Source organism: Mus caroli, chromosome 7 (genome assembly GCF_900094665.2).
Source record: "Mus caroli chromosome 7, CAROLI_EIJ_v1.1, whole genome shotgun sequence".
In the NCBI taxonomy this organism is placed as follows: Eukaryota; Metazoa; Chordata; class Mammalia; order Rodentia; family Muridae; genus Mus; species Mus caroli.
The window spans coordinates 143,266,879-143,285,208 of NC_034576.1; the positions used below are offsets into that span (position 1 = coordinate 143,266,879).

The following is an 18,330-nucleotide window of genomic DNA, read 5'->3' on the forward strand; positions in this document are numbered from 1 at the left end:
GGGGGGGGGAGGGTTTAACAGCAGGACAGAGCCTGGAGGGAGAGATACATGACCACAGTAGCGTTGGTGCTTCTTGGCCTCAGCACCTCAGTACACGTCATCCCGTCTCAGTAGAGTGGAGACTCGGTGTTTGGATGGTCTGAGGGAAGAGAGCAGAGGTACTGATAACGAGGGTCCCAGATGAGCTCAGTCAGCACCCCCAGGAGCACCAGCTGAGTAGAGGTGGGAGGAACACATCTGCAAGGAGACTGAGGAGCATCCATGGAGCTGGGGCACGGGGAGGGCCATCTGGTGGCAGATACTAGGTCAGGGGCTGAGGGAAGATCCAGCAGTGACCGCAGGAAAGCAACATGCAAAGTCAGAGAGAAAATGGAGTCAGAAGTTATAGTCAGCAACTTTTGGAGGAAAGGAAAAGGGAGGGAGGGAGTTGGGAGGAGGTAGAGAAGGGGGGAGGGAAGAGTGTTGGGCGGAGTCTGGATCTGCCCCTTGAACATCTTAACCTTCTGGGCCTTCTGTCAGGTTCCTCTTCCTTAAGCCCCTCCTGCCCTCCCCATCAAGCCTCTTGCATCCTTTGAGGATTTTCACTGGGTAGTTCCCTCACTCATGAACTAAGGAAAGCCGCCTACCAGGACCCAACCTCTTTCCTATCCCCACACCCCCAGTGGCGAGCTTTCCTGCCTGGTCTGAAGTTCGAGATCATTGGTTCTGCTCACATTTCCCTGTACACAGGTGCGGGCTGGGTATTTCCTCAGGGGGGGGAATGGCTGGGTTCAGGGGTGGGGGTGGGGCTCAGCATGGGGATGGTGGAGGGGAGGATGAAGTTCTGGATACCCTCCTACTCCCAGATGAGTCATCTCTGAAGATGGACCATGTGGCCCATGTGCCTCAGTCTCCAGCCAGCCACGTAGGAGGATTCCCACCGCAGGGGGAACCCAGCGCCGACATGCTGCACCCAGACCCCAGGGATACCTTCTTCCTCAGTGAGAGGAGGCTTCAGAGGATGGGGAGGATGGAGTGGGGTGAGGGCCAGGCCAGGCTCCCAAGTGATGGCCCTTTTTGCAGCTCCTCGGATGGAACCTTTGAGCCTGGAGAATGTTCTGGAGCCCTGTGCCTATGCCCCCACCTATATCCTCAAGGATTTCCCCATAGCCAGATACCAAGGACTACAGTTTGTAAGTGCCTGGTGTGGGAGGTGGCGGCTTAAAGCTACCCTTTGCCCCAGGCCCTACCCCTAAGCCATCGGCCCTGCCCGCAGGTGTACCTGTCCTTCATCTACCCCAATGACCATACCCGTCTCACTCACATGGAGACAGACAACAAGTGCTTCTACCGTGAGTCCCCACTATACCTGGAAAGGTAGGTGGGGGCGTGGCCTGTCAGAAGCGAGGATGAGGAGCCTCGATGAGGAAGGTCTCTGATGCACTTTCTCCCTCAGGTTTGGGTTCTATAAATACATGAAAATGGACAAGGAAGAGGGAGAGGAAGATGAGGAGGAAGAAGTTCAGCGTAGAGCCTTCCTCTTCCTCAACCCAGATGGTGAGTGTCTTGGTCCTGCTGCACTCCCAGCCCAAAGGCCAGGTACTTGAGCTTACCAGACCCTCTCTGCAGACTTCCTGGATGACGAGGATGAGCAGGAACTGTTAGACAGCCTGGAGCCCACCGATGCATCTGTACAGCAGAGCCACAGGACCCCCACCCCAGCAGCCTCCACTGGAACGACAGCCAGCCCGACCCCACCTACAACTAGTCCTCTGGACGAGCAGACCCTCAGACACTCCCGGGCACTGAATTGGGCCCCACGCCCCCTGCCCCTCTTCTTGGGGCGAGCTCCACCTCCCCGAACTGTGGAGAAGTCGCCTTCAAAGGTGTACGTGACCAGGGTCCGACCTGGACAGCGGGCTTCCCCGAGGGCATTGCGAGACTCACCCTGGCCACCCTTCCCTGGTGTCTTCCTGCGCCCCAAGCCTCTGCCCAGAGTACAGCTGCGGGTGCCCCCACATCCACCTCGGACCCAGGGCTATAGGACCAGTGGCCCCAAGGTCACAGAACTAAAGCCCCCAGTCAGGGCCCAGACCAGCCAGGGAGGCCGGGAGGGCCAGTTGCATGGACAGGGACTCATGGTGCCCACAGTGGACTTGAACTCCTCGGTGGAAACACAGCCTGTGACCTCCTTCCTGAGCTTGTCTCAGGTATCCAGGCCACAGCTGCTGGGAGAGGGTGAAGAAGGGGAGGAGGATGGGGCCCCTGGTGATGAGGCCACATCAGAAGACAGTGAGGAAGAGGAGGAGCCGGCCGCTGGGCGGCCCCTGGGTCGCTGGCGGGAGGATGCCATCAACTGGCAGCGCACATTCAGCGTGGGCGCCATGGACTTCGAGCTCCTGCGCTCGGACTGGAACGACCTGCGCTGTAACGTATCCGGGAACCTGCAACTTCCTGAGGCCGAAGCGGTGGATGTGGTGGCTCAGTACATGGAGCGGCTAAATGCACGGCATGGCGGGTACGGGGCAGACGGCTGCTTGAAGAGAAGGCATGCCGGTGTCTGCAGGGATCGCAGAACTTCCTTGGCTCTCAGCAGCTCTCTGAGCCCCTTCTCCCTCTCTGTAACTATGGGTGAAGGGCTCTCTGGAGCCCCACTCAAGACTGACTTCATCTCTCCTCACTGCCAATTCCCACATCTGCCAACTTAGACTTAGACCCAGGGATGAACCCAAACCATAGGGGAAGTAGTCAGGTGTAGCCAGATTGTGGGCAGATGGCCTTTTCAGGGACCAGAGACACTAAGTGTCATGCTCAGGAGCCCTAGACCTCTCCCTGTGGAGCACTGGAGGGTCCCAACTAGGGGACTGTGTCTAGTTCAAGGAAGCCTTGGTCTCCTAGGTCTTAGGCTTCAAACTTGTTTCTACCCCATTTTGAGGGAGATTAATTAGGTCCATCTTTGAGGGAGGTCTTAGGAGACTGTTCTGTTCATTGTCAGCCTGGAGGAAAGCGAGAACCTTCTTTGGGCTTTGATGAACGCAGGGATATCAGGACAAGGTATCTGGCAGTCAGTGTTGAGAGCCAAGCTCCACACAAAGGTTTGAACAGGACAGGGGTTGTACACAGATGTGCTGCTGCTCCAGAGGGTGTGAGCATGACAGCCCTCAAAAGGGACCAGGAGACCCTTCCCACCACTGGTGATGTTGGACAGACCTACTGGTGATGTTGGACAGACCTAGGTGGCTCAGAGGGCAGGTCTCTCCCCCCCCCCCCCCCCGAGCTGACTGAACCCAGGGCCTTGTGCTTGCTAGGCAAAATGATCTACCACTGAACTAAATTCCCAACCCCGAGGGTAGGTCTCTTGAGAACAGCTTATGAGGCAGTTTCTTGGTCTCTTTATAGGACTGTCCACTTTAAGTGGTCATAGGCACATCTGGGTGCTATGGTGTGGGTGACCCCAAGGAGTAACCTAAAGTGTTTGGTTGGGGGTAGAAAGTTCCTGATTTGGGTAGGGTTGACTCCCATCTCAGGTCATGCCAATGGTATCCCATAGGGGGATTGCTAGCTGTCACCAGAGGGTGGGAAGCAGAATGAATAGCCTAAGGCCTGAGACAAAATGAGGGGCCTGCTCGGGGTATGAGGGGTACACATGGGAGAACTAACAGCTTCCTGGTGGTTCTTGTGGGATGCTAACCATAGGAGAAGCCTGAGACATCATCTCAGGACAAAGAAAATCATGCAGAGGAAGACATCTGGGAGAACTTGACAATCCTAGGCTCACAGCGACCCCTAGTGTAGCCTTTCCTATTTCCTGCTGGGCTGGGGAATTGAGACGTGGGAAGGTCAACCTGTGTTTAGGAGCGATAGAACGGGTTGCAGGTGTGATGCGGTCTGGGGAGTACAGTCGCGTGGTTCTCGGGGTAAAGGGGGAGGCAGTTGAGTAGAGCTACAACCCTCGGTTAATCACACCTGCCTCGCAGGCGCTTCTCGCTTCTACGCATCGTGAACGTGGAGAAGCGCCGTGACTCTGCACGCGGGAGCCGCTTCCTCCTGGAACTGGAATTGCAAGAGCGCGGAGGGAACCGCCAGCGCCTATCCGAATACGTCTTCCTGCGGTTGCCCGGAGCCCGCGTTGGGGATGAAGATGGAGAAAGTCCCGAGCCGCCTCCAGCCGCCTCGATTCACCCAGACAGTCGCCCAGAGCTCTGCCGGCCTTTGCACCTGGCCTGGCGTCAGGATGTCATGGTTCATTTCATTGTACCAGGTATGTGCGCCACTATGAGGCTTTCGGGGATGGGGTAGGAGGTGGGAACCATTCGGTCCAGTCATGCTGCTTCAGTGATATCCCCTCTTCCAGTGAAGAATCAGGCGCGCTGGGTAGTGCAGTTCCTGGCAGATATGACCGCGCTGCATGTGCATACGGGGGACTCTTACTTCAACATCATCTTGGTGGACTTTGAGAGCGAGGACATGGATGTGGAGCGGGCCCTGCGTGCGGCTCAGCTACCTCGGTAACGATGTTTACCACCACTATGGGGAAACCAAGAATCTTTCCTCTTACAGGAGATGAGTTGTCCTGACGGCGCCGTTCACCTTCCTTCCCTCCTGCAGGTACCAGTACTTGAAACGAACTGGAAACTTCGAGCGCTCTGCAGGCCTGCAAACTGGAGTGGATGCCGTGGAGGTCTGTGGGCCAGTCAAGGGCTTAGGGGAAAGAAAGGAGGGTGCTGAGCTCACCTTGGGGAGGTGAGCAGGGCTCAGACCTCCCAACCTACAGGACCCCAGCAGCATCGTTTTCCTCTGTGACCTGCACATCCACTTCCCACCTAATATCCTGGACAGCATCCGCAAGCATTGCGTGGAGGGCAAGCTGGCCTTCGCCCCTGTGGTCATGCGTCTGGGCTGTGGAAGCTCACCGTGGGACCCACGTGGTAAGGACCTGGGTGTTCCCCGGGGAGCTCCAGGTTCTCACAACCACCGGGGCAAACTCCAAGCCTGACCTCCTGGGTAAGCCTAGGACCCTATTCATACACAGGTCATGCAGTGATCGTTAGACCCGTTTGTCTATAAGCCTATGAGCTCTTTAGTTATTAGCAAATACCAGACACTCCCTCCCACCCAGGGTCTCCAAAATCAGGCTTCTTAGAATTCCTCCCAGGGTCCTCTAGCCTCCCTGGGGAGAAAATGTTAAGGACCACACCCTAATGGTTATCCTCCCCACTTCAAGGTTACTGGGAAGTGAATGGATTTGGCCTCTTTGGGATCTACAAATCAGACTTTGACAGAGTAGGAGGCATGAACACTGAGGAGTTCCGTGACCAGTGGGGAGGCGAGGACTGGGAACTTCTTGACAGGTAACTGCCCTCCCCTCCCTCACACTGAGACACCTCATCATCCTCCCTTGAGAGGATGGAATGACAGAGCTCCACCTGTCAGGATCTTAGAGACCCACAAAATCCCTTCCACCCACCCTGCATTGAACCCTTCCCACCCACCCCCAGGCTCCTGCAGCCACCAGGGCAGCCCCGAACCACAGCACCTGAGCCAGGGCTCTGATGTACCACCCGCTCCTCCCAGGGTCCTGCAGGCAGGGCTGGAGGTGGAGAGGCTTCGACTGCGACACTTCTACCACCACTATCACTCAAAGCGAGGCATGTGGGCCACACGCAGCCGCAAAGGTGCCCGCACACAGCGATCCTGAAGACCTAGCTGCCCTCTGGGCCACTGGGTCTTGGTGCAGCAGGTAAAAGCTGCGTCCTGAGCTTGATTCAGGCTCTGCCACCACCTGTGCTGGTCCCTAAAAGCCTCCTCTGTGACTCCAGATAGGCGGCACTCGTGGCAGGGCAGGCACCTTGGTCCCCACACCCCCTGATGATTTCTGTGAAATTTTCCGTAGCAATGACATTGTTTTCAGAATTTACAAGAGTTCTGTCTGTTCTGTTTTTTATTCAGAATGAAATGAAATATTTTTTTTAGTTCTGACTTGTTTTCTGTGACTGTTCTCTTCGTGAGGCAGAGCTCTGGTTACCAGGGAAGCTGTGGGTAACGCAGGCTCTCCCCGCCCCCCCCCCCAACACCCACTTCCTGCCTGTAGCTTATGTTTCCACCTGGTTTCTGTGGAGTCTGGCTACTCGGAAGACACTGCATGAGAACTTCCCACACAGGAACTGCTGCTGAGCCAGCATATGTGGTGACACCAAGTCTCCAGAATGACCTTGATCTGTCACCCCACTCAGCCAGAGCAGACACTCCGTTATCTACATCGCCTTCTCTGTATCAGTTCAGATGAAGTGCTGCTACTTAAAGACGCTTTGCAAGAAAAGCGTTGGATTTAAAAATACATCATAGTCTAGGAGCTGGGGAGATGGCTCAGTGGATAAGAGCACTTGTTGCTCTTCCCAGGGAGCTGGATTCAGTCTACAGCACCTACATGGTTGCTCACAATTATCCCTGACTACAGGGGCTCTAACAACCTCTTCTGACATCTCAGGTTACCAGGTACACATACATATGTGAAGACAAAACACACATATATAAAATAAACAATCTTTAAAATGCAGCAGCAGGGGCTGGCGAGATGGCTCAGTGGATAAGAGCACTGACTGCTCTTCCAAAGGTCCTGAGTTCAAATCCCAGCAACCACATGGTGGCTCACAACCATCCGTAATGAGATCAGACCCCCTCTTCTGATGTGTCTGAAGTCAGCAACAGTGTACTTATTTATAATAATAAATCTTTGGGTCAGAGCAAGCAGGGACTGAGTGAGCTGGGCTGACCGGAGCTAGCAGAAGTCCTAAATTCAGTTCCCAACAACCACATGAAGGCTCACAACCATCTGTACAGCTACACTGTACTCATATACAAGGAGCAGGAGGAGGAAGAGGAGAAGGAGACATCTTACAAGTCAGACACAGTGGCATATTCCTTTAATTCCAGAAGCTTGGAAAGAGGCTGTCATCTCTTTGTGCCCTGGGTACATAATGAGACCCTACCTCAAAAAATAAAAAAGAAGGCGGCGGCATGCTACCAGGGCTATCAAGATGAATCCGCTGTCAACTACGAGGACTCACATAGTAGAACTAACTTGTACAAACTTGTTCTCTGACATCCATAGACATGGCACATGCACATAAAGATTAAAATGTTTTTTTGTAAGTACTGCAAGTTAAAAATTCGATGATGATGATGATGGTGATGAGGAGGAGGAGGAGGAGACAGGCTGGAGAGCTGGCTCAGCAGTTGGCATTTGCTGCTCTAGCAGAGGATAGAATTCAGTTCCCAGCACCCTACGTGGTGGTGGCTCACAACCATCCATGACTCCAGTTCCAAAAGACCCAATACTGTCTTATGATCTCCACGTGCACCAGGCATGCACATGCATGTGATACGATACATATTCATGCATACTTGTAGGCCAGACACTGGAGAACACATCCACTCAGCATGTGAGCTGGGAGAGACTTAGGCACGGCTGCTCTTCCAGAGAAACTATCAGGCAGTTCATAATTTCCTGTAACTGTCAGATCCCAGGGGCTCCAACGTTCTCCTCTGGTCTCTCTGAACACCCACACACAGATGGCATACACACACATAAGTAAAAAATAAAATCCTTGGCACTAGAGAGATGGCTCAACAGTTAAGAGCACTGACTGCTCTTCCAGAGGTCCTGAGTTCAATTCCCAGCAACCACATGGTGACTCACCACCATCTGTAATGGTATCAATGCCCTTTTCTGGTGTGTCTGAAGAGAGTGACACTGTACTCAGATACATTAAATAAATAAATCTTTAAAAAATAATAAAATTCTTTTAAATTAAAAAGAAAGCTGGTGTAATGATACACACATCTAAGAGTCACCACTCAGAAGACCAAGCAGGAGGGGCTCAAGATTAAAAGTGAGGTGGAGAACACAGAACACCAAGAAAGAAACATTCTTAGAAGTTAGGGAAAGGGGGAAAGGAAGCGTAAATAAAAGAAGCCCATGTCAGCAGTCAGGCTGTGTTGTGCCTGCACGTAGGTCTGATCTAGAACTGGAGTTACAGATAACTGTGGGCTGCCATATGGGTGCTGGGAATTGAACCTGGATCCTCTGGAAGAGCAGCCAGTGCTCTTAATCACCAACCCATCTCTCCAGCCCTAGCAGTGTATGTTCAGAAGCCAGAATCTCTTTTCTGTTTCTCTGTCTCTATCTCCCCCCTCCTCTCTCTCTCTCTTCATAGCCTTGGCTGTTCTGGTTCTCACTATGTAGACAGTGCTGCCCTTGAATTCACAGAGAACCTCCTGTCTCTACCTGGAATCAAAGTTGTGCGCCACCTCACCCTGGTATGTTAAGTAGTTCTCAATGAGCACCAGCCAAAGGACCAGACTTATCCTAGCACAGTACTGGGGCGGCATCCAAGAGTCACACTAGTGTAATGTCTGACATCAATGTTAGTTGATGGCAAATGCTTTAATGAGTAAGGCCAAAGAAGAAATGAGTACTTCTGAGCAGTACTGCATTTGTAATTTGTAGTGGGCCGAGCAAGCAAGCCTGAAGAGGCCTTCCTTGCCCTCTGGGGGCAGGGAAAACAAGCAGGTATTTGAAGGAAATTTAGAAAATTGATAATGAGAACAATGAAGACAAATTCTTGACAGCACGTAGGCAGAAAAATTTTTGAAAGTGAAATAAAATCTTTGCAGAAATAAAAGTCACTTTAGCATTTGGGATCTAGCCGAATGATAGAGCACTTCACACACAAAAACAAAACAAAACGAAACAAACAAACAAACAAACAAACAAACAAAAAAAAAACCAAAAAACAAAAAACCAAAAACAACTCACTCAAAATTTTTTTTTACAAAGGTGGACAGGGGCTGGTGAGATGGCTCAGTGGGTAAGAGCACCCGATTGCTCTTCCGAAGGTCCAGAGTTCAACTCCCAGCAACCACATGGTGGCTCACAGCCATCCGTAACGAGATCTGGCGCCCTCTTCTGGAGTGTCTGAAGACAGCTACAGTGTACTTACATAAAATAAATAAATAAATCTTTAAAAAAAAAAAAGGNGGACAGAATGAAATACTAAATAACACAGATAAAAGAGTCAGACATAGTGGCACACGGCTGTCAATTGAGGATTTAGGAGGCTGAGGCAGGGGGATGGCAACAAGTTACAGGACAGCTGGCCTGCAGAGTGAGTTATAGCCAGCCAGAACAATATGAGATCCTGCCTCAAATATAGAAAAGGATGACAAACATGGCCCATGAAAAGACAGTAGCTGACAAAGCAGCAATAGAGAAGCCAAAAGGGAAGTCAACCTGATAAAATGAAAGAGCCAGACCAGGTGCCTTTAGTCCCAGAACTCGGGAAGCAGAGGCAGGCCAAGCTCTGTGAGTTCAAGACAGCCTGATCTACAGAGCAAGTGCCAGCACTGCCAGGGTTCCTTGGTGAGTGCGAGGACAGCCGTGTAAAGAGATACTGTCTCAAAAAGGCAAAAACAAATGAGAACCTCAAGTGTGCACTGAGGCTAGCCAAGGGCTCCATGGAGACACACAGGACCAAAGAACAGACTGACACCCCACCACTAAGAGAAACACAGTCCTTCAGAGGAAGTGTCCAGGCAGTGGCCCAGACCTGGAAATGACATCAATAACTCTACCAAGGCCCACATTCTGCCAGTGAGCAACACCCCCGGTGACCCCTGCTCTGCCGCTACGCAATTTCAGAAATGGCTCTAGATGCTGCATGTGATGGAACACGTCTTTATCCCCAGTACTCAGGAAACAGAAGCAGGCAGATTTCTGTGAGGTCAAAGCCAGTCAGGTCTACAGAGAGAGGTCAAGGTCAGAGCTACACAGAGAAACCCTGGCTGAAAAAGAGAGAGACACACAGAGAGACAAAAAGAGATTCCAGCTCGCTTTACATTTATGTAATTTGTGGAAACTCATTTAGCCTTCCGGAGCCTCGGTTTCACCATCAATAAATGGAGGTAGTCACAGCTCCACCCTCCTGGAGTCCCTCTGAGGGAGGATTACGGGCAGAGTATGAACAAAGCAGTCATCAACCTGTCTGGTACTTCATCCTTCTGGGGTCAGCAGTAACCACACTCTAGAGATAACTCACTGCCTTGGGGCAATGCACAAGTTGCTCTTTGGTGCTTAGTTCTGCTTTGGTCTCTCTGCCGCAAACTGGCCACTACCCCACATTGCTCTCCTTGCTGCAGTGTCCAGGAGGGAATGCTTATGAAGAAGTCCTGGGTGTCACGCCACAGAAGCCTCCTTCCGAAGTTCCTGGTGCACACGATAAGATGACCTTGACCGGTGAATGGATTAATGTGGATGGACTGATGGGCAGGTGGACATGTCCCCACACGTGTTGGTGACCTGGACTGGCACTCCTCAGCTGCCTTCCACTTGCAGGGTGTAAGTCTGAGGTTGGACCATGGCTAGTGATAGTAAAAACCAGCCCACCCATGGGCCCAGGATGGGGTCGGGGGCTGCAATGCCTGGGAACATGTCTGGAGTGACTCCCATGGGGCAAGTCTGAGCAGGCTTTGAGAAAGAGGTGGCCTTTGGGCAGACATGATGATGACTCTCAGACTTCTGGACATCACCGGTGCGAGGATGTACACCGCCGGTCTCCGGCCCAGCCAGTTCATCAACTCACACCAAAGCAGTGCTGACATCACCCTGCCCCTCAGGCTTCATGACCATCAGGAACCTCCTTAACCTGTCTGTGCCCTGGCATGCACATGACATCTGCGTCTGAGAGACTCTGCTGTTAATGTCCTAACGCTCTCCTCCTAGGCATTCAACGTCCACTCCTTAGTAAGCCCATCCCTTACCCTTGTACCATCCACAAGCTCCCAGCCCTCGGGCTCCCTCTCAGTGCCCCTCCCCCAGCTCTTTCCTCAAGTGCTGCCCACAAGCAGAATCTCCCATTCCTCTTCCATTGAGAAACCTTCAAGCCCCCCCCCACTCCCTCTCCCAATTTACACTCCTCTCTGGGAGGTGACAGTCACTGGGAGGGTGGGAGAGTGGATGACAGCCCACCAGCAGCTTTACTCACTCTTCGTGATCCCGAGTTCCAGGTTCCAAGCCTGATTACATCAGAGGTTCAACCATCCATCTCTCAGTTCCTTGAGTAAGCATTCTTCACGCATCAGACCACCTCCTCCTGGAAGCCCTGCTGCACCCTTCCCATCCTCCCTCCAAGAAGACAGAGAGACAGAGACGTTGAAGGGACACTGGTCACAAGGGTCACAGGAGTCACAGGGGTCAGCCACAGCTCCAAACGTGGGGCAGAGAGCCACAGGAAGACTCAATGAGCGTTAACTGACCCCAAAGCCACACAGCCATTAAAGGAAATGCCCAGAGTCCAGGCTTTTTAGGGATGCTGAGACTGAGGCCTGTGGTCTGATGTGAGAAGTCGATACAGCTCTTGGTCCCCATGTCCTTATGGAGGCTGTTCACAGCTGTGACCACAGCCCTCTGCCAAGCCCACCCCCAAACTGACTCTGGCCTTCCATCCAGGTACTGTGAACACGGTGTCCTCATGCCCACCAGGTGCCTCCTTACCTGGCTACGACCACACCTGAGCCCCTGGCAGCCCTGTGTAATTATGGGTCTCCACTTTGCACTCTCCTCGAACCCTTTGCCCCCCTCTACTCCCAAGGCTGGCTGCTGTAGGGCTCTGGGTGGACCTAGCGCATGCAGGGCGGGACTCTTCAGACCAGGCGTGTGCCTCCAGGCCGCACGGCGCCGCACAAACTTGTCTCCCAGGATTTTTCCACACGAAACACGTCTCCCAGGGAAGCAACCGGTCTGATGAGATGGGTGTGCAACGTTCCCACCCCACCCTCGGGTGCCCCCACGGTACCATCTCCAAACAGAGGCTGTTGCCCACAGGAGCTGGGCCCTGATGGAGCCCACCGCAGGATCTCGGACCCGGATGGAGCCCAGAAGGAATTGTCCTACAGTGGGGACCTCCAGAATGAGCCAGGGGGTCAGTGGGAGCCAGACCAGCGGCAAGGTAGGCTGCCCAGCCCCTGCCTCCAGCCATAACCAGTAGACCCACGCCAGATTCTATCCTGGGGGTAGGGGGCTTCACCCTCTCACCCTCGGTGCTCTCTCCCCAGCAACCTCTGACCTCTGACTCCCATCCTCCAGCCCTTCCTACTCATCCTGATCCTGTCCTGGATGCTGTCTTTCTCTGAGCACTCTCCGTTTCCAGGACTCTGCGCCTAGTCACCCTCTGTTAATGTCTTTAAGAGTCCAGGACTCTTAAAGGGCCTGGTGTGGGACAGAGAGCTCAGGCTGAGCCCAGGGACTAGATTCTAGAAAAGTACAGCCCTTAGGATAGAGACGCAGGAATACTTAAGGGAAGTCCCAGGGAATGTGAGGCAACTTGTTCCCATACGCCAACTTTCCTAGTTTTGTCTTTTAACTTTCCCAATCTACCTAGACGGCCGGCCTAACTCACAGTGTGCTAGTCTACCTGACAGGGGTGCTTGGGAGACCTTCTAGGAACAAGCTTTGGTGCCCCTCACTTCCAGCCTCCCTGCTTTCTCTAGCCCAGCTCTCCCCCCCCCAAACCTCCTGGCCCCCCAGCCTGGCAGGTGCTGACATGAGCCTAGGCCCCTCTGAGTCAACCCCCTGGGGCGGCTCCGCCTGCCAGCCATGACTCAGATGTTGGGAACGGGCCTCCCACCCCAGGCCTGGGGGGCAGAAGCTGGGGAGAGATGCCAGAGAGGGCCAAGCAGCCCTTCTGAAGCCTCAGTACAGGTAGAGGCTGGGTTGAGTTTCCAGGTTCACAGGTCAGGGGGTGGACATATGTCTACCTCACTGGGCTCTCTTATTGAGTTGTCAGGCCCAGGTTTAGGGCCATCATGGTACTGCTTTTGACCCTAAAACTCTACCACTCAAGTTCTTTATCCTCTACCCGGACACTGTAAACCTGAAACTGTCTCTGGATGCCAACCCTGCTGGGACCTCAACAAGCCTGGGTCCAGCTGTCTTGGAAGCTGCTTGGTCTTTGGTACTCTAGAGCTCCCAACCCCCAGGCTGGGACATTCCTTCTCATATGGCTTGTAGTGACAGGCTCCCACAGGCTCCCTGCCCTACTCTCAAACTGAGAACGCTGGCACCCATGGGGTTTGGTCTGGACTTGGAAGACTGAGAGCAAGTAGAACCCACGTTCCTGTGGCCCTGTCCTGGGATAGGAGGAAAGGGAAGGCCAGGCGACTTGAGGACACGCAGGGCCAGTTCTTCCGCCCAAATTCCACCTTAAGCAGGCAGAGGCCCCTCCCTCCCACCTGGCCCAGGTGTCCCCGCCCCCAGCCAAGCTCTGGGCTGGGCGGGCAGGCGGGCGGGCGTCTGTCTACGAGAGCCAGCCAGGAAGAGACTCTGGAACCGGGCCTCGAGGGACAAGACAGGGAGAGGCCCAGGACAGGTGGGCTGGCTAGTCGCCCCTGTCACTATGCAGGAAGGTAACTTCCTGCTGTCTGCCCTGCAGCCTGAGACTGGTGTTTGCTCCCTGGCTCTGCCTTCGGACCTACAGCTGGATCGCCGGGGTGCGGAGGGACCGGAGGCTGATCGACTTCGAGCTGCCAGAGTCCAGGAGCAAGTCCGAGCCCGCCTCCTGCAGCTGGGCCAGCAGTCGCGGCACAATGGGTCTGCTGAGCTTGATGGCTCCGCGGAGAGCGCCAGAGGTAGGCCAACTTTGTATAGTAGGCGACAGAGGGCAATGAAGTTGGTAGTGGTGACAGTGGCCGGTGGAGGTGGCCAGGGCAGGAGTGGTGGTGCCAGAGGCAGAAGCCGTCCAAGCTCGGGGTTCAGGCTTTGACTCACCTTACAGAGGCCTGTTCTGAGTCACTGCCCCGCCCCAGCAGGCATAGGGAGCAGCCTGGGTGGGGCATCTCTCCTTCCCCAGCCGGGACAGGGGTCCTAGGGCTGGGCCTACCCACTCCCTAAGTTGGAAAGACTCCGAAGGCACAAGATGAGCAGCCAGGTCCACCTGTCGGCAAACCCCCAAACACATTCCCTCCCAGCACCACAGAACACAGGCATACTTGAGGTCTCAGAGAGGCCAGAGTGCCTCCTGACTAAATGGTAACAGCATGTGAGAGAGGGATGATCCTGGATAGAGCCCAGGTCTGTCTGGAGCAGGGGTTCCCTGAGGAATTGCAGAACTGGGCCTACCAGGAGTGACCCAGATACACTTCATGAGAATAGCCCAAAGGGTACTCCTCAGGGGCAGTGTGTGTGTGTGTGTGTGTGTGTCTGTCTGTGTCTGTGTCTGTGTCTTTGTGTGTCTGTGTGTGTGTTAGAGGGTCACTCAGACAGGCTGGGCTCAAGGCAGTCACTCCAGAAACATCCTTTCCATACCTGCCAGGCTACAACAACAGGAATTAAATTTAGCCAGTACAATGAACCTCTGTTCGGAGGTCCAGCCCTCAGTTCTCAGTGGTCCCATGATGTCTGGCCAGAAGGAGAGGGTTGTCTGGCAGAAGGGCAGGTCAGGAGCTGGATTGCTGCCTAAAATCTGAGCCTAAGTCTTACTGGAGCCAAGTTGATGCCCAGGGGTCATGGGATGGGGGAGGGTACAGGGAGGGGTTAATTATCACTTGGCTACCCTGCCAATTAGGGGGAGGAGGATAGTAATTTGGGGGTGGGCGTAAGGTCCCCAGGCTGGGGTGTGCCCCCTAGGCTGGCCCTCACTAGCGTCAAAGGGTTAACAGCCCCTGCCCAGAAGCCTTGTTAACCTGGATGGATCTGGGGAACACCAGCCTGTCCACCCCCTGAGCTGAATGGGAAGGAGCGAAGGAAGGCCCCCTTCCCCACACCAATGCTGACCTCTGTAGCAGGTGCTCTGCTCAAAGGAGAGCTTCCCAAACCCAGCGGAGCCTTGGCAAAGGCTGAGTCCACCCAAAGCCTGCCACTGTCCCCATCAACTCTTGGGTGACGTTTCCTGTGTGGTCTCAACTCTGCCTCGCCTACCCTGCACCACTCTCTCTGTTCATTCTGTTGCCTGGTGGTTGTTTGTTTGTTTTGTTTTATTTTGTTTTTTTAAAGATTTATTTATTTTATGTATGTACACTGTAGCCGTCTTCAGACACATCAGAAGAGGGCATCAGATCCCATTACAGATGGCTGGGATTCACCATGTGGTTGCTGGGAATTGAACTCAGGACCTCTGGAAGAGCAGCCAGAGTTCTTAACCACTGAGCCATCTCTCCAGCCCCAGTTACCTGTTTTCTATAGACCCTCCTTCTCCCCTACCAATCCATTCATCCACATATCATTCCAAACTTCTGACCCATACCCCGACCTCCACCTTTCTGTCTATTGACCACAGAGCTGGACTGTCTCCCTGTCCTCAACCAGTGTGCAGCTGGATGGGGTAGGTGTGGTGCCTGCCTTGGGCTCTACCAGGTGGTTTACCAGTGCCGATCTAAGCAGACTGAGCCAGAGAGACTGTATCCTTGGCCTGTACAATGTCACTCCCTCGTGACTGTAGTACAGTCTGGGCACAAGAGGAGCTCATGGTGGGTTTAAGCAGGTTGAGCTGGCTTCCTGGAAGGGCCAGATGCTGTGCTCTGCCAGAGATCTGGGCAGCTAATGAAGACCCTAGCATCTTCTCCAGGCAGCCCAGAGGTCAGGTCTGAACTCCTTTGAACAGAGAAGATAGTTTGGAGTTCTAGGGAAAGAGGACCTACCAGAACAGACTGGATGAAGGCATGCTGCAGCCATGACAGAACCAGAGGCAAGGGGTTAGCTCCCAAACTGACTTGGCCTCCCTGCCCTGAGTCCGATGTCAAATCCAGGGTTGTGATCAGAGACCTCTGGCAAAAAGAAGAAGAAGAAGAAAAAAAAAAAGCCAACACTTTTCTATTGGTCATGGTGTCATGGCTATTACTGTCTCTGTCCACAGGCATGCCCAGAGGTCAATATCACACTATGCAGACTGGCTTCAGCTCCCGATCCCAGGGCATGAGTGGAGACAAGACCTCGGTGAGTCAGGGAGTCAGCTCTGCAGTCCACACTGAGGGGAGGATTTACAGGGGAGGCTGGGAGCTCTGGATCAGAAGGGGAGGGTGCCAGGTAAACCCCAGATACCCCTTCACTGTGCCCTCCCCTCCCATAGACCTTCCGGCCCATCGCCAAGCCGGCCTACAGCCCAGCTTCCTGGTCCTCCCGCTCAGCCGTGGATCTGACGTGCAGTCGGAGGCTGAGTTCTGCCCACAATGGGGGCAGTGCCTTTGGGGCTGTGGGATATGGGGGTACCCAGCCCACTCCACCTATGCCCACCCGGCCAGTGTCCTTCCATGAGCGAGGTGGGGCAGCCAGCAGAGCCGACTATGACACATTATCCCTGCGCTCACTGAGGCTGGGGCCAGGGGGCCTGGATGACCGTTACAGCGTGGTATCTGAGCAACTGGAGCCTGCAGCCGCCTCTACCTACAGGGCCTATGCTTACGAGCGCCAGGCTAGCTCCGGCTCTAGCCGAGCAGGAGGCCTGGACTGGCCAGAGGCCACAGAGGGACCACCCAGCAGGACCATCCGTGCACCTGCCATGCGAACCCTGCAAAGATTTCAGAGCAGCCACCGAAGCCGTGGGGGTACTGGGTCAGTGTCAGGTGCCGGCTTGGAGCCAGTGGCCCGAGCCCCATCTGTGCGCAGCCTCAGTCTTAGCCTGGCTGACTCAGGCCACCTGCCGGATGTACGCGGGCTGGACAGCTACACGGGCCATCGAACCCTGCAGAGGCTCAGCAGTGGGTGAGGAGCTGGGCTTGGAGCAGGGAGGGGCCTGTAGCACACAGTCTGGCCACTGACTAAAACCCTGGTTCTACAGCTTTGATGACATTGACCTGCCTTCAGCAGTCAAGTACCTCATGGCCTCAGACCCCAACCTGCAGGTGCTGGGAGCAGCTTACATCCAGCACAGGTGTTACAGTGATGCCGCCGCCAAGAAGCAGGTGATAAATCCCACAGACCATCCCCTGCTATCTCTTGATGTCTGCCCCACTGGCCCTGATACCCCCAGTGACTATTCTTACTAGCCCCTAACCTTCCCTGATCTATGGTCCTTAGCTCTGCTTGCTAATCACAAGGCTGGCTGGGAAAACCTCACCTTTCTATATCCTCAGCAAATAAAGGGCAAAAATGCCCCATGTGTATATATATATATATATATATATATATATATATACCTTCATCACCGATATACACCTGCATACTTATACATCATATACACATATGTATCATACACATACCTGTGGCACATCTATGCTGCATCATCTCCATATACCTGAATATATATATATATATATATATATATATACACACACACAGTCCTGTATACACCTGTAGCATGTATAGTCACTAGATCCAAACACTTGCAGCCCCAAAATATGCATGCATGGTGTACTGACTTGCATATCACCTGTACCGTCTAGAGTACCTACATACATGTGCACTTAGTTCCATGCTTGTGGACATGTCTGCATGCATTTTCACAGTCTGCATATGCCCACATACATCTGTATATATGTGCCACAGGCTCGAAGCCTTCAGGCAGTGCCTAGACTGGTGAAGCTCTTCAACCACGCCAACCAGGAGGTGCAGCGCCACGCCACAGGTGCCATGCGCAACCTCATCTACGACAATGTAGACAACAAGCTGGCGTTGGTAGAGGAGAATGGCATTTTTGAGCTGTTGCGGACACTTCGAGAGCAGGATGATGAACTACGCAAAAATGTCACAGGTACCCTTGTGCCTCTTCCTCTCGTTCTGTCCCCCTCCTCTGCCCTTGCCCTGTCCTGTCTCCACTGCCCTCTCATCATACTCCCCTCTCTTCCTCCCTTGTCCTCAGCAATCTTTATCTTATGCCTTTTCAGTCCCATCTTGCATTTTGGGGGGGGCCTTGTTGTTCAAGTTTCTTGCTGTTGTTACTTATCTTGCTATCACTTGGTGGACGTGCATGTATTCAACAGCGTCCATGTGGAGGTCAGAGGACAACTTTGGTCCATTTTCTCCTTCCACCCTGGGTTCTGGGGATCAAACTCAGGTAGTTGGGCTTGTGCAGAAAGCACCTTTACCTGCTGAGCATTTTGCCAGACCATTGAATGATTGATCGATTGACTGATTGATTGACAGGAGCTTACTATATAGCCTTGGCTGTCTTGAAACTCACTACATATATCAGGCTAGTCTTAAACCCATAGAGATCCACCTGCCTCTGCTTCCTGAGTGCTGGGACTAAAGGTGTGTGCCTGGTTTATTTTGTTGTTGTTGGTTTGTTTTGTTTGTTTGTTTGTTTGTTTGTTTTTTCCGAGACAGGGTTTCTCTGTATAGCCCTGGCTGTCCTGGAACTCACT

At 53.5% G+C, this 18,330-nt stretch overlaps 1 protein-coding gene across 2 annotated transcripts in view; it reads left to right on the plus strand.

The window, feature by feature from the left end:
- LOC110297886 (N-acetyl-beta-glucosaminyl-glycoprotein 4-beta-N-acetylgalactosaminyltransferase 1) overlaps window positions 1–18,330 on the plus strand; it is a 28,991-nt gene that overhangs the window by 5,526 nt on the left and 5,135 nt on the right. The window contains exons 1-13 of one of the 2 annotated variants that reach the window (XM_029479531.1): window positions 1,506–1,536; window positions 1,609–2,497; window positions 3,957–4,240; window positions 4,334–4,487; window positions 4,588–4,660; window positions 4,754–4,907; window positions 5,204–5,330; window positions 11,861–11,984; window positions 13,467–13,662; window positions 15,885–15,964; window positions 16,098–16,729; window positions 16,806–16,929; window positions 17,513–17,717. In XM_029479531.1, the coding sequence (XP_029335391.1) occupies window positions 2,118–2,497; window positions 3,957–4,240; window positions 4,334–4,487; window positions 4,588–4,660; window positions 4,754–4,907; window positions 5,204–5,330; window positions 11,861–11,984; window positions 13,467–13,662; window positions 15,885–15,964; window positions 16,098–16,729; window positions 16,806–16,929; window positions 17,513–17,717 (2,533 nt within the window). In that variant the 5' untranslated portion in view covers window positions 1,506–1,536; window positions 1,609–2,117. Of the gene's footprint in view, window positions 1–662; window positions 730–845; window positions 981–1,062; window positions 1,173–1,255; window positions 1,357–1,435; window positions 1,537–1,608; window positions 2,498–3,956; window positions 4,241–4,333; window positions 4,488–4,587; window positions 4,661–4,753; window positions 4,908–5,203; window positions 5,331–5,553; window positions 5,959–11,860; window positions 11,985–13,466; window positions 13,663–15,884; window positions 15,965–16,097; window positions 16,730–16,805; window positions 16,930–17,512; window positions 17,718–18,330 lie in introns of those variants that run through there. The other variant, XM_021166957.2, reaches the window with a different exon arrangement.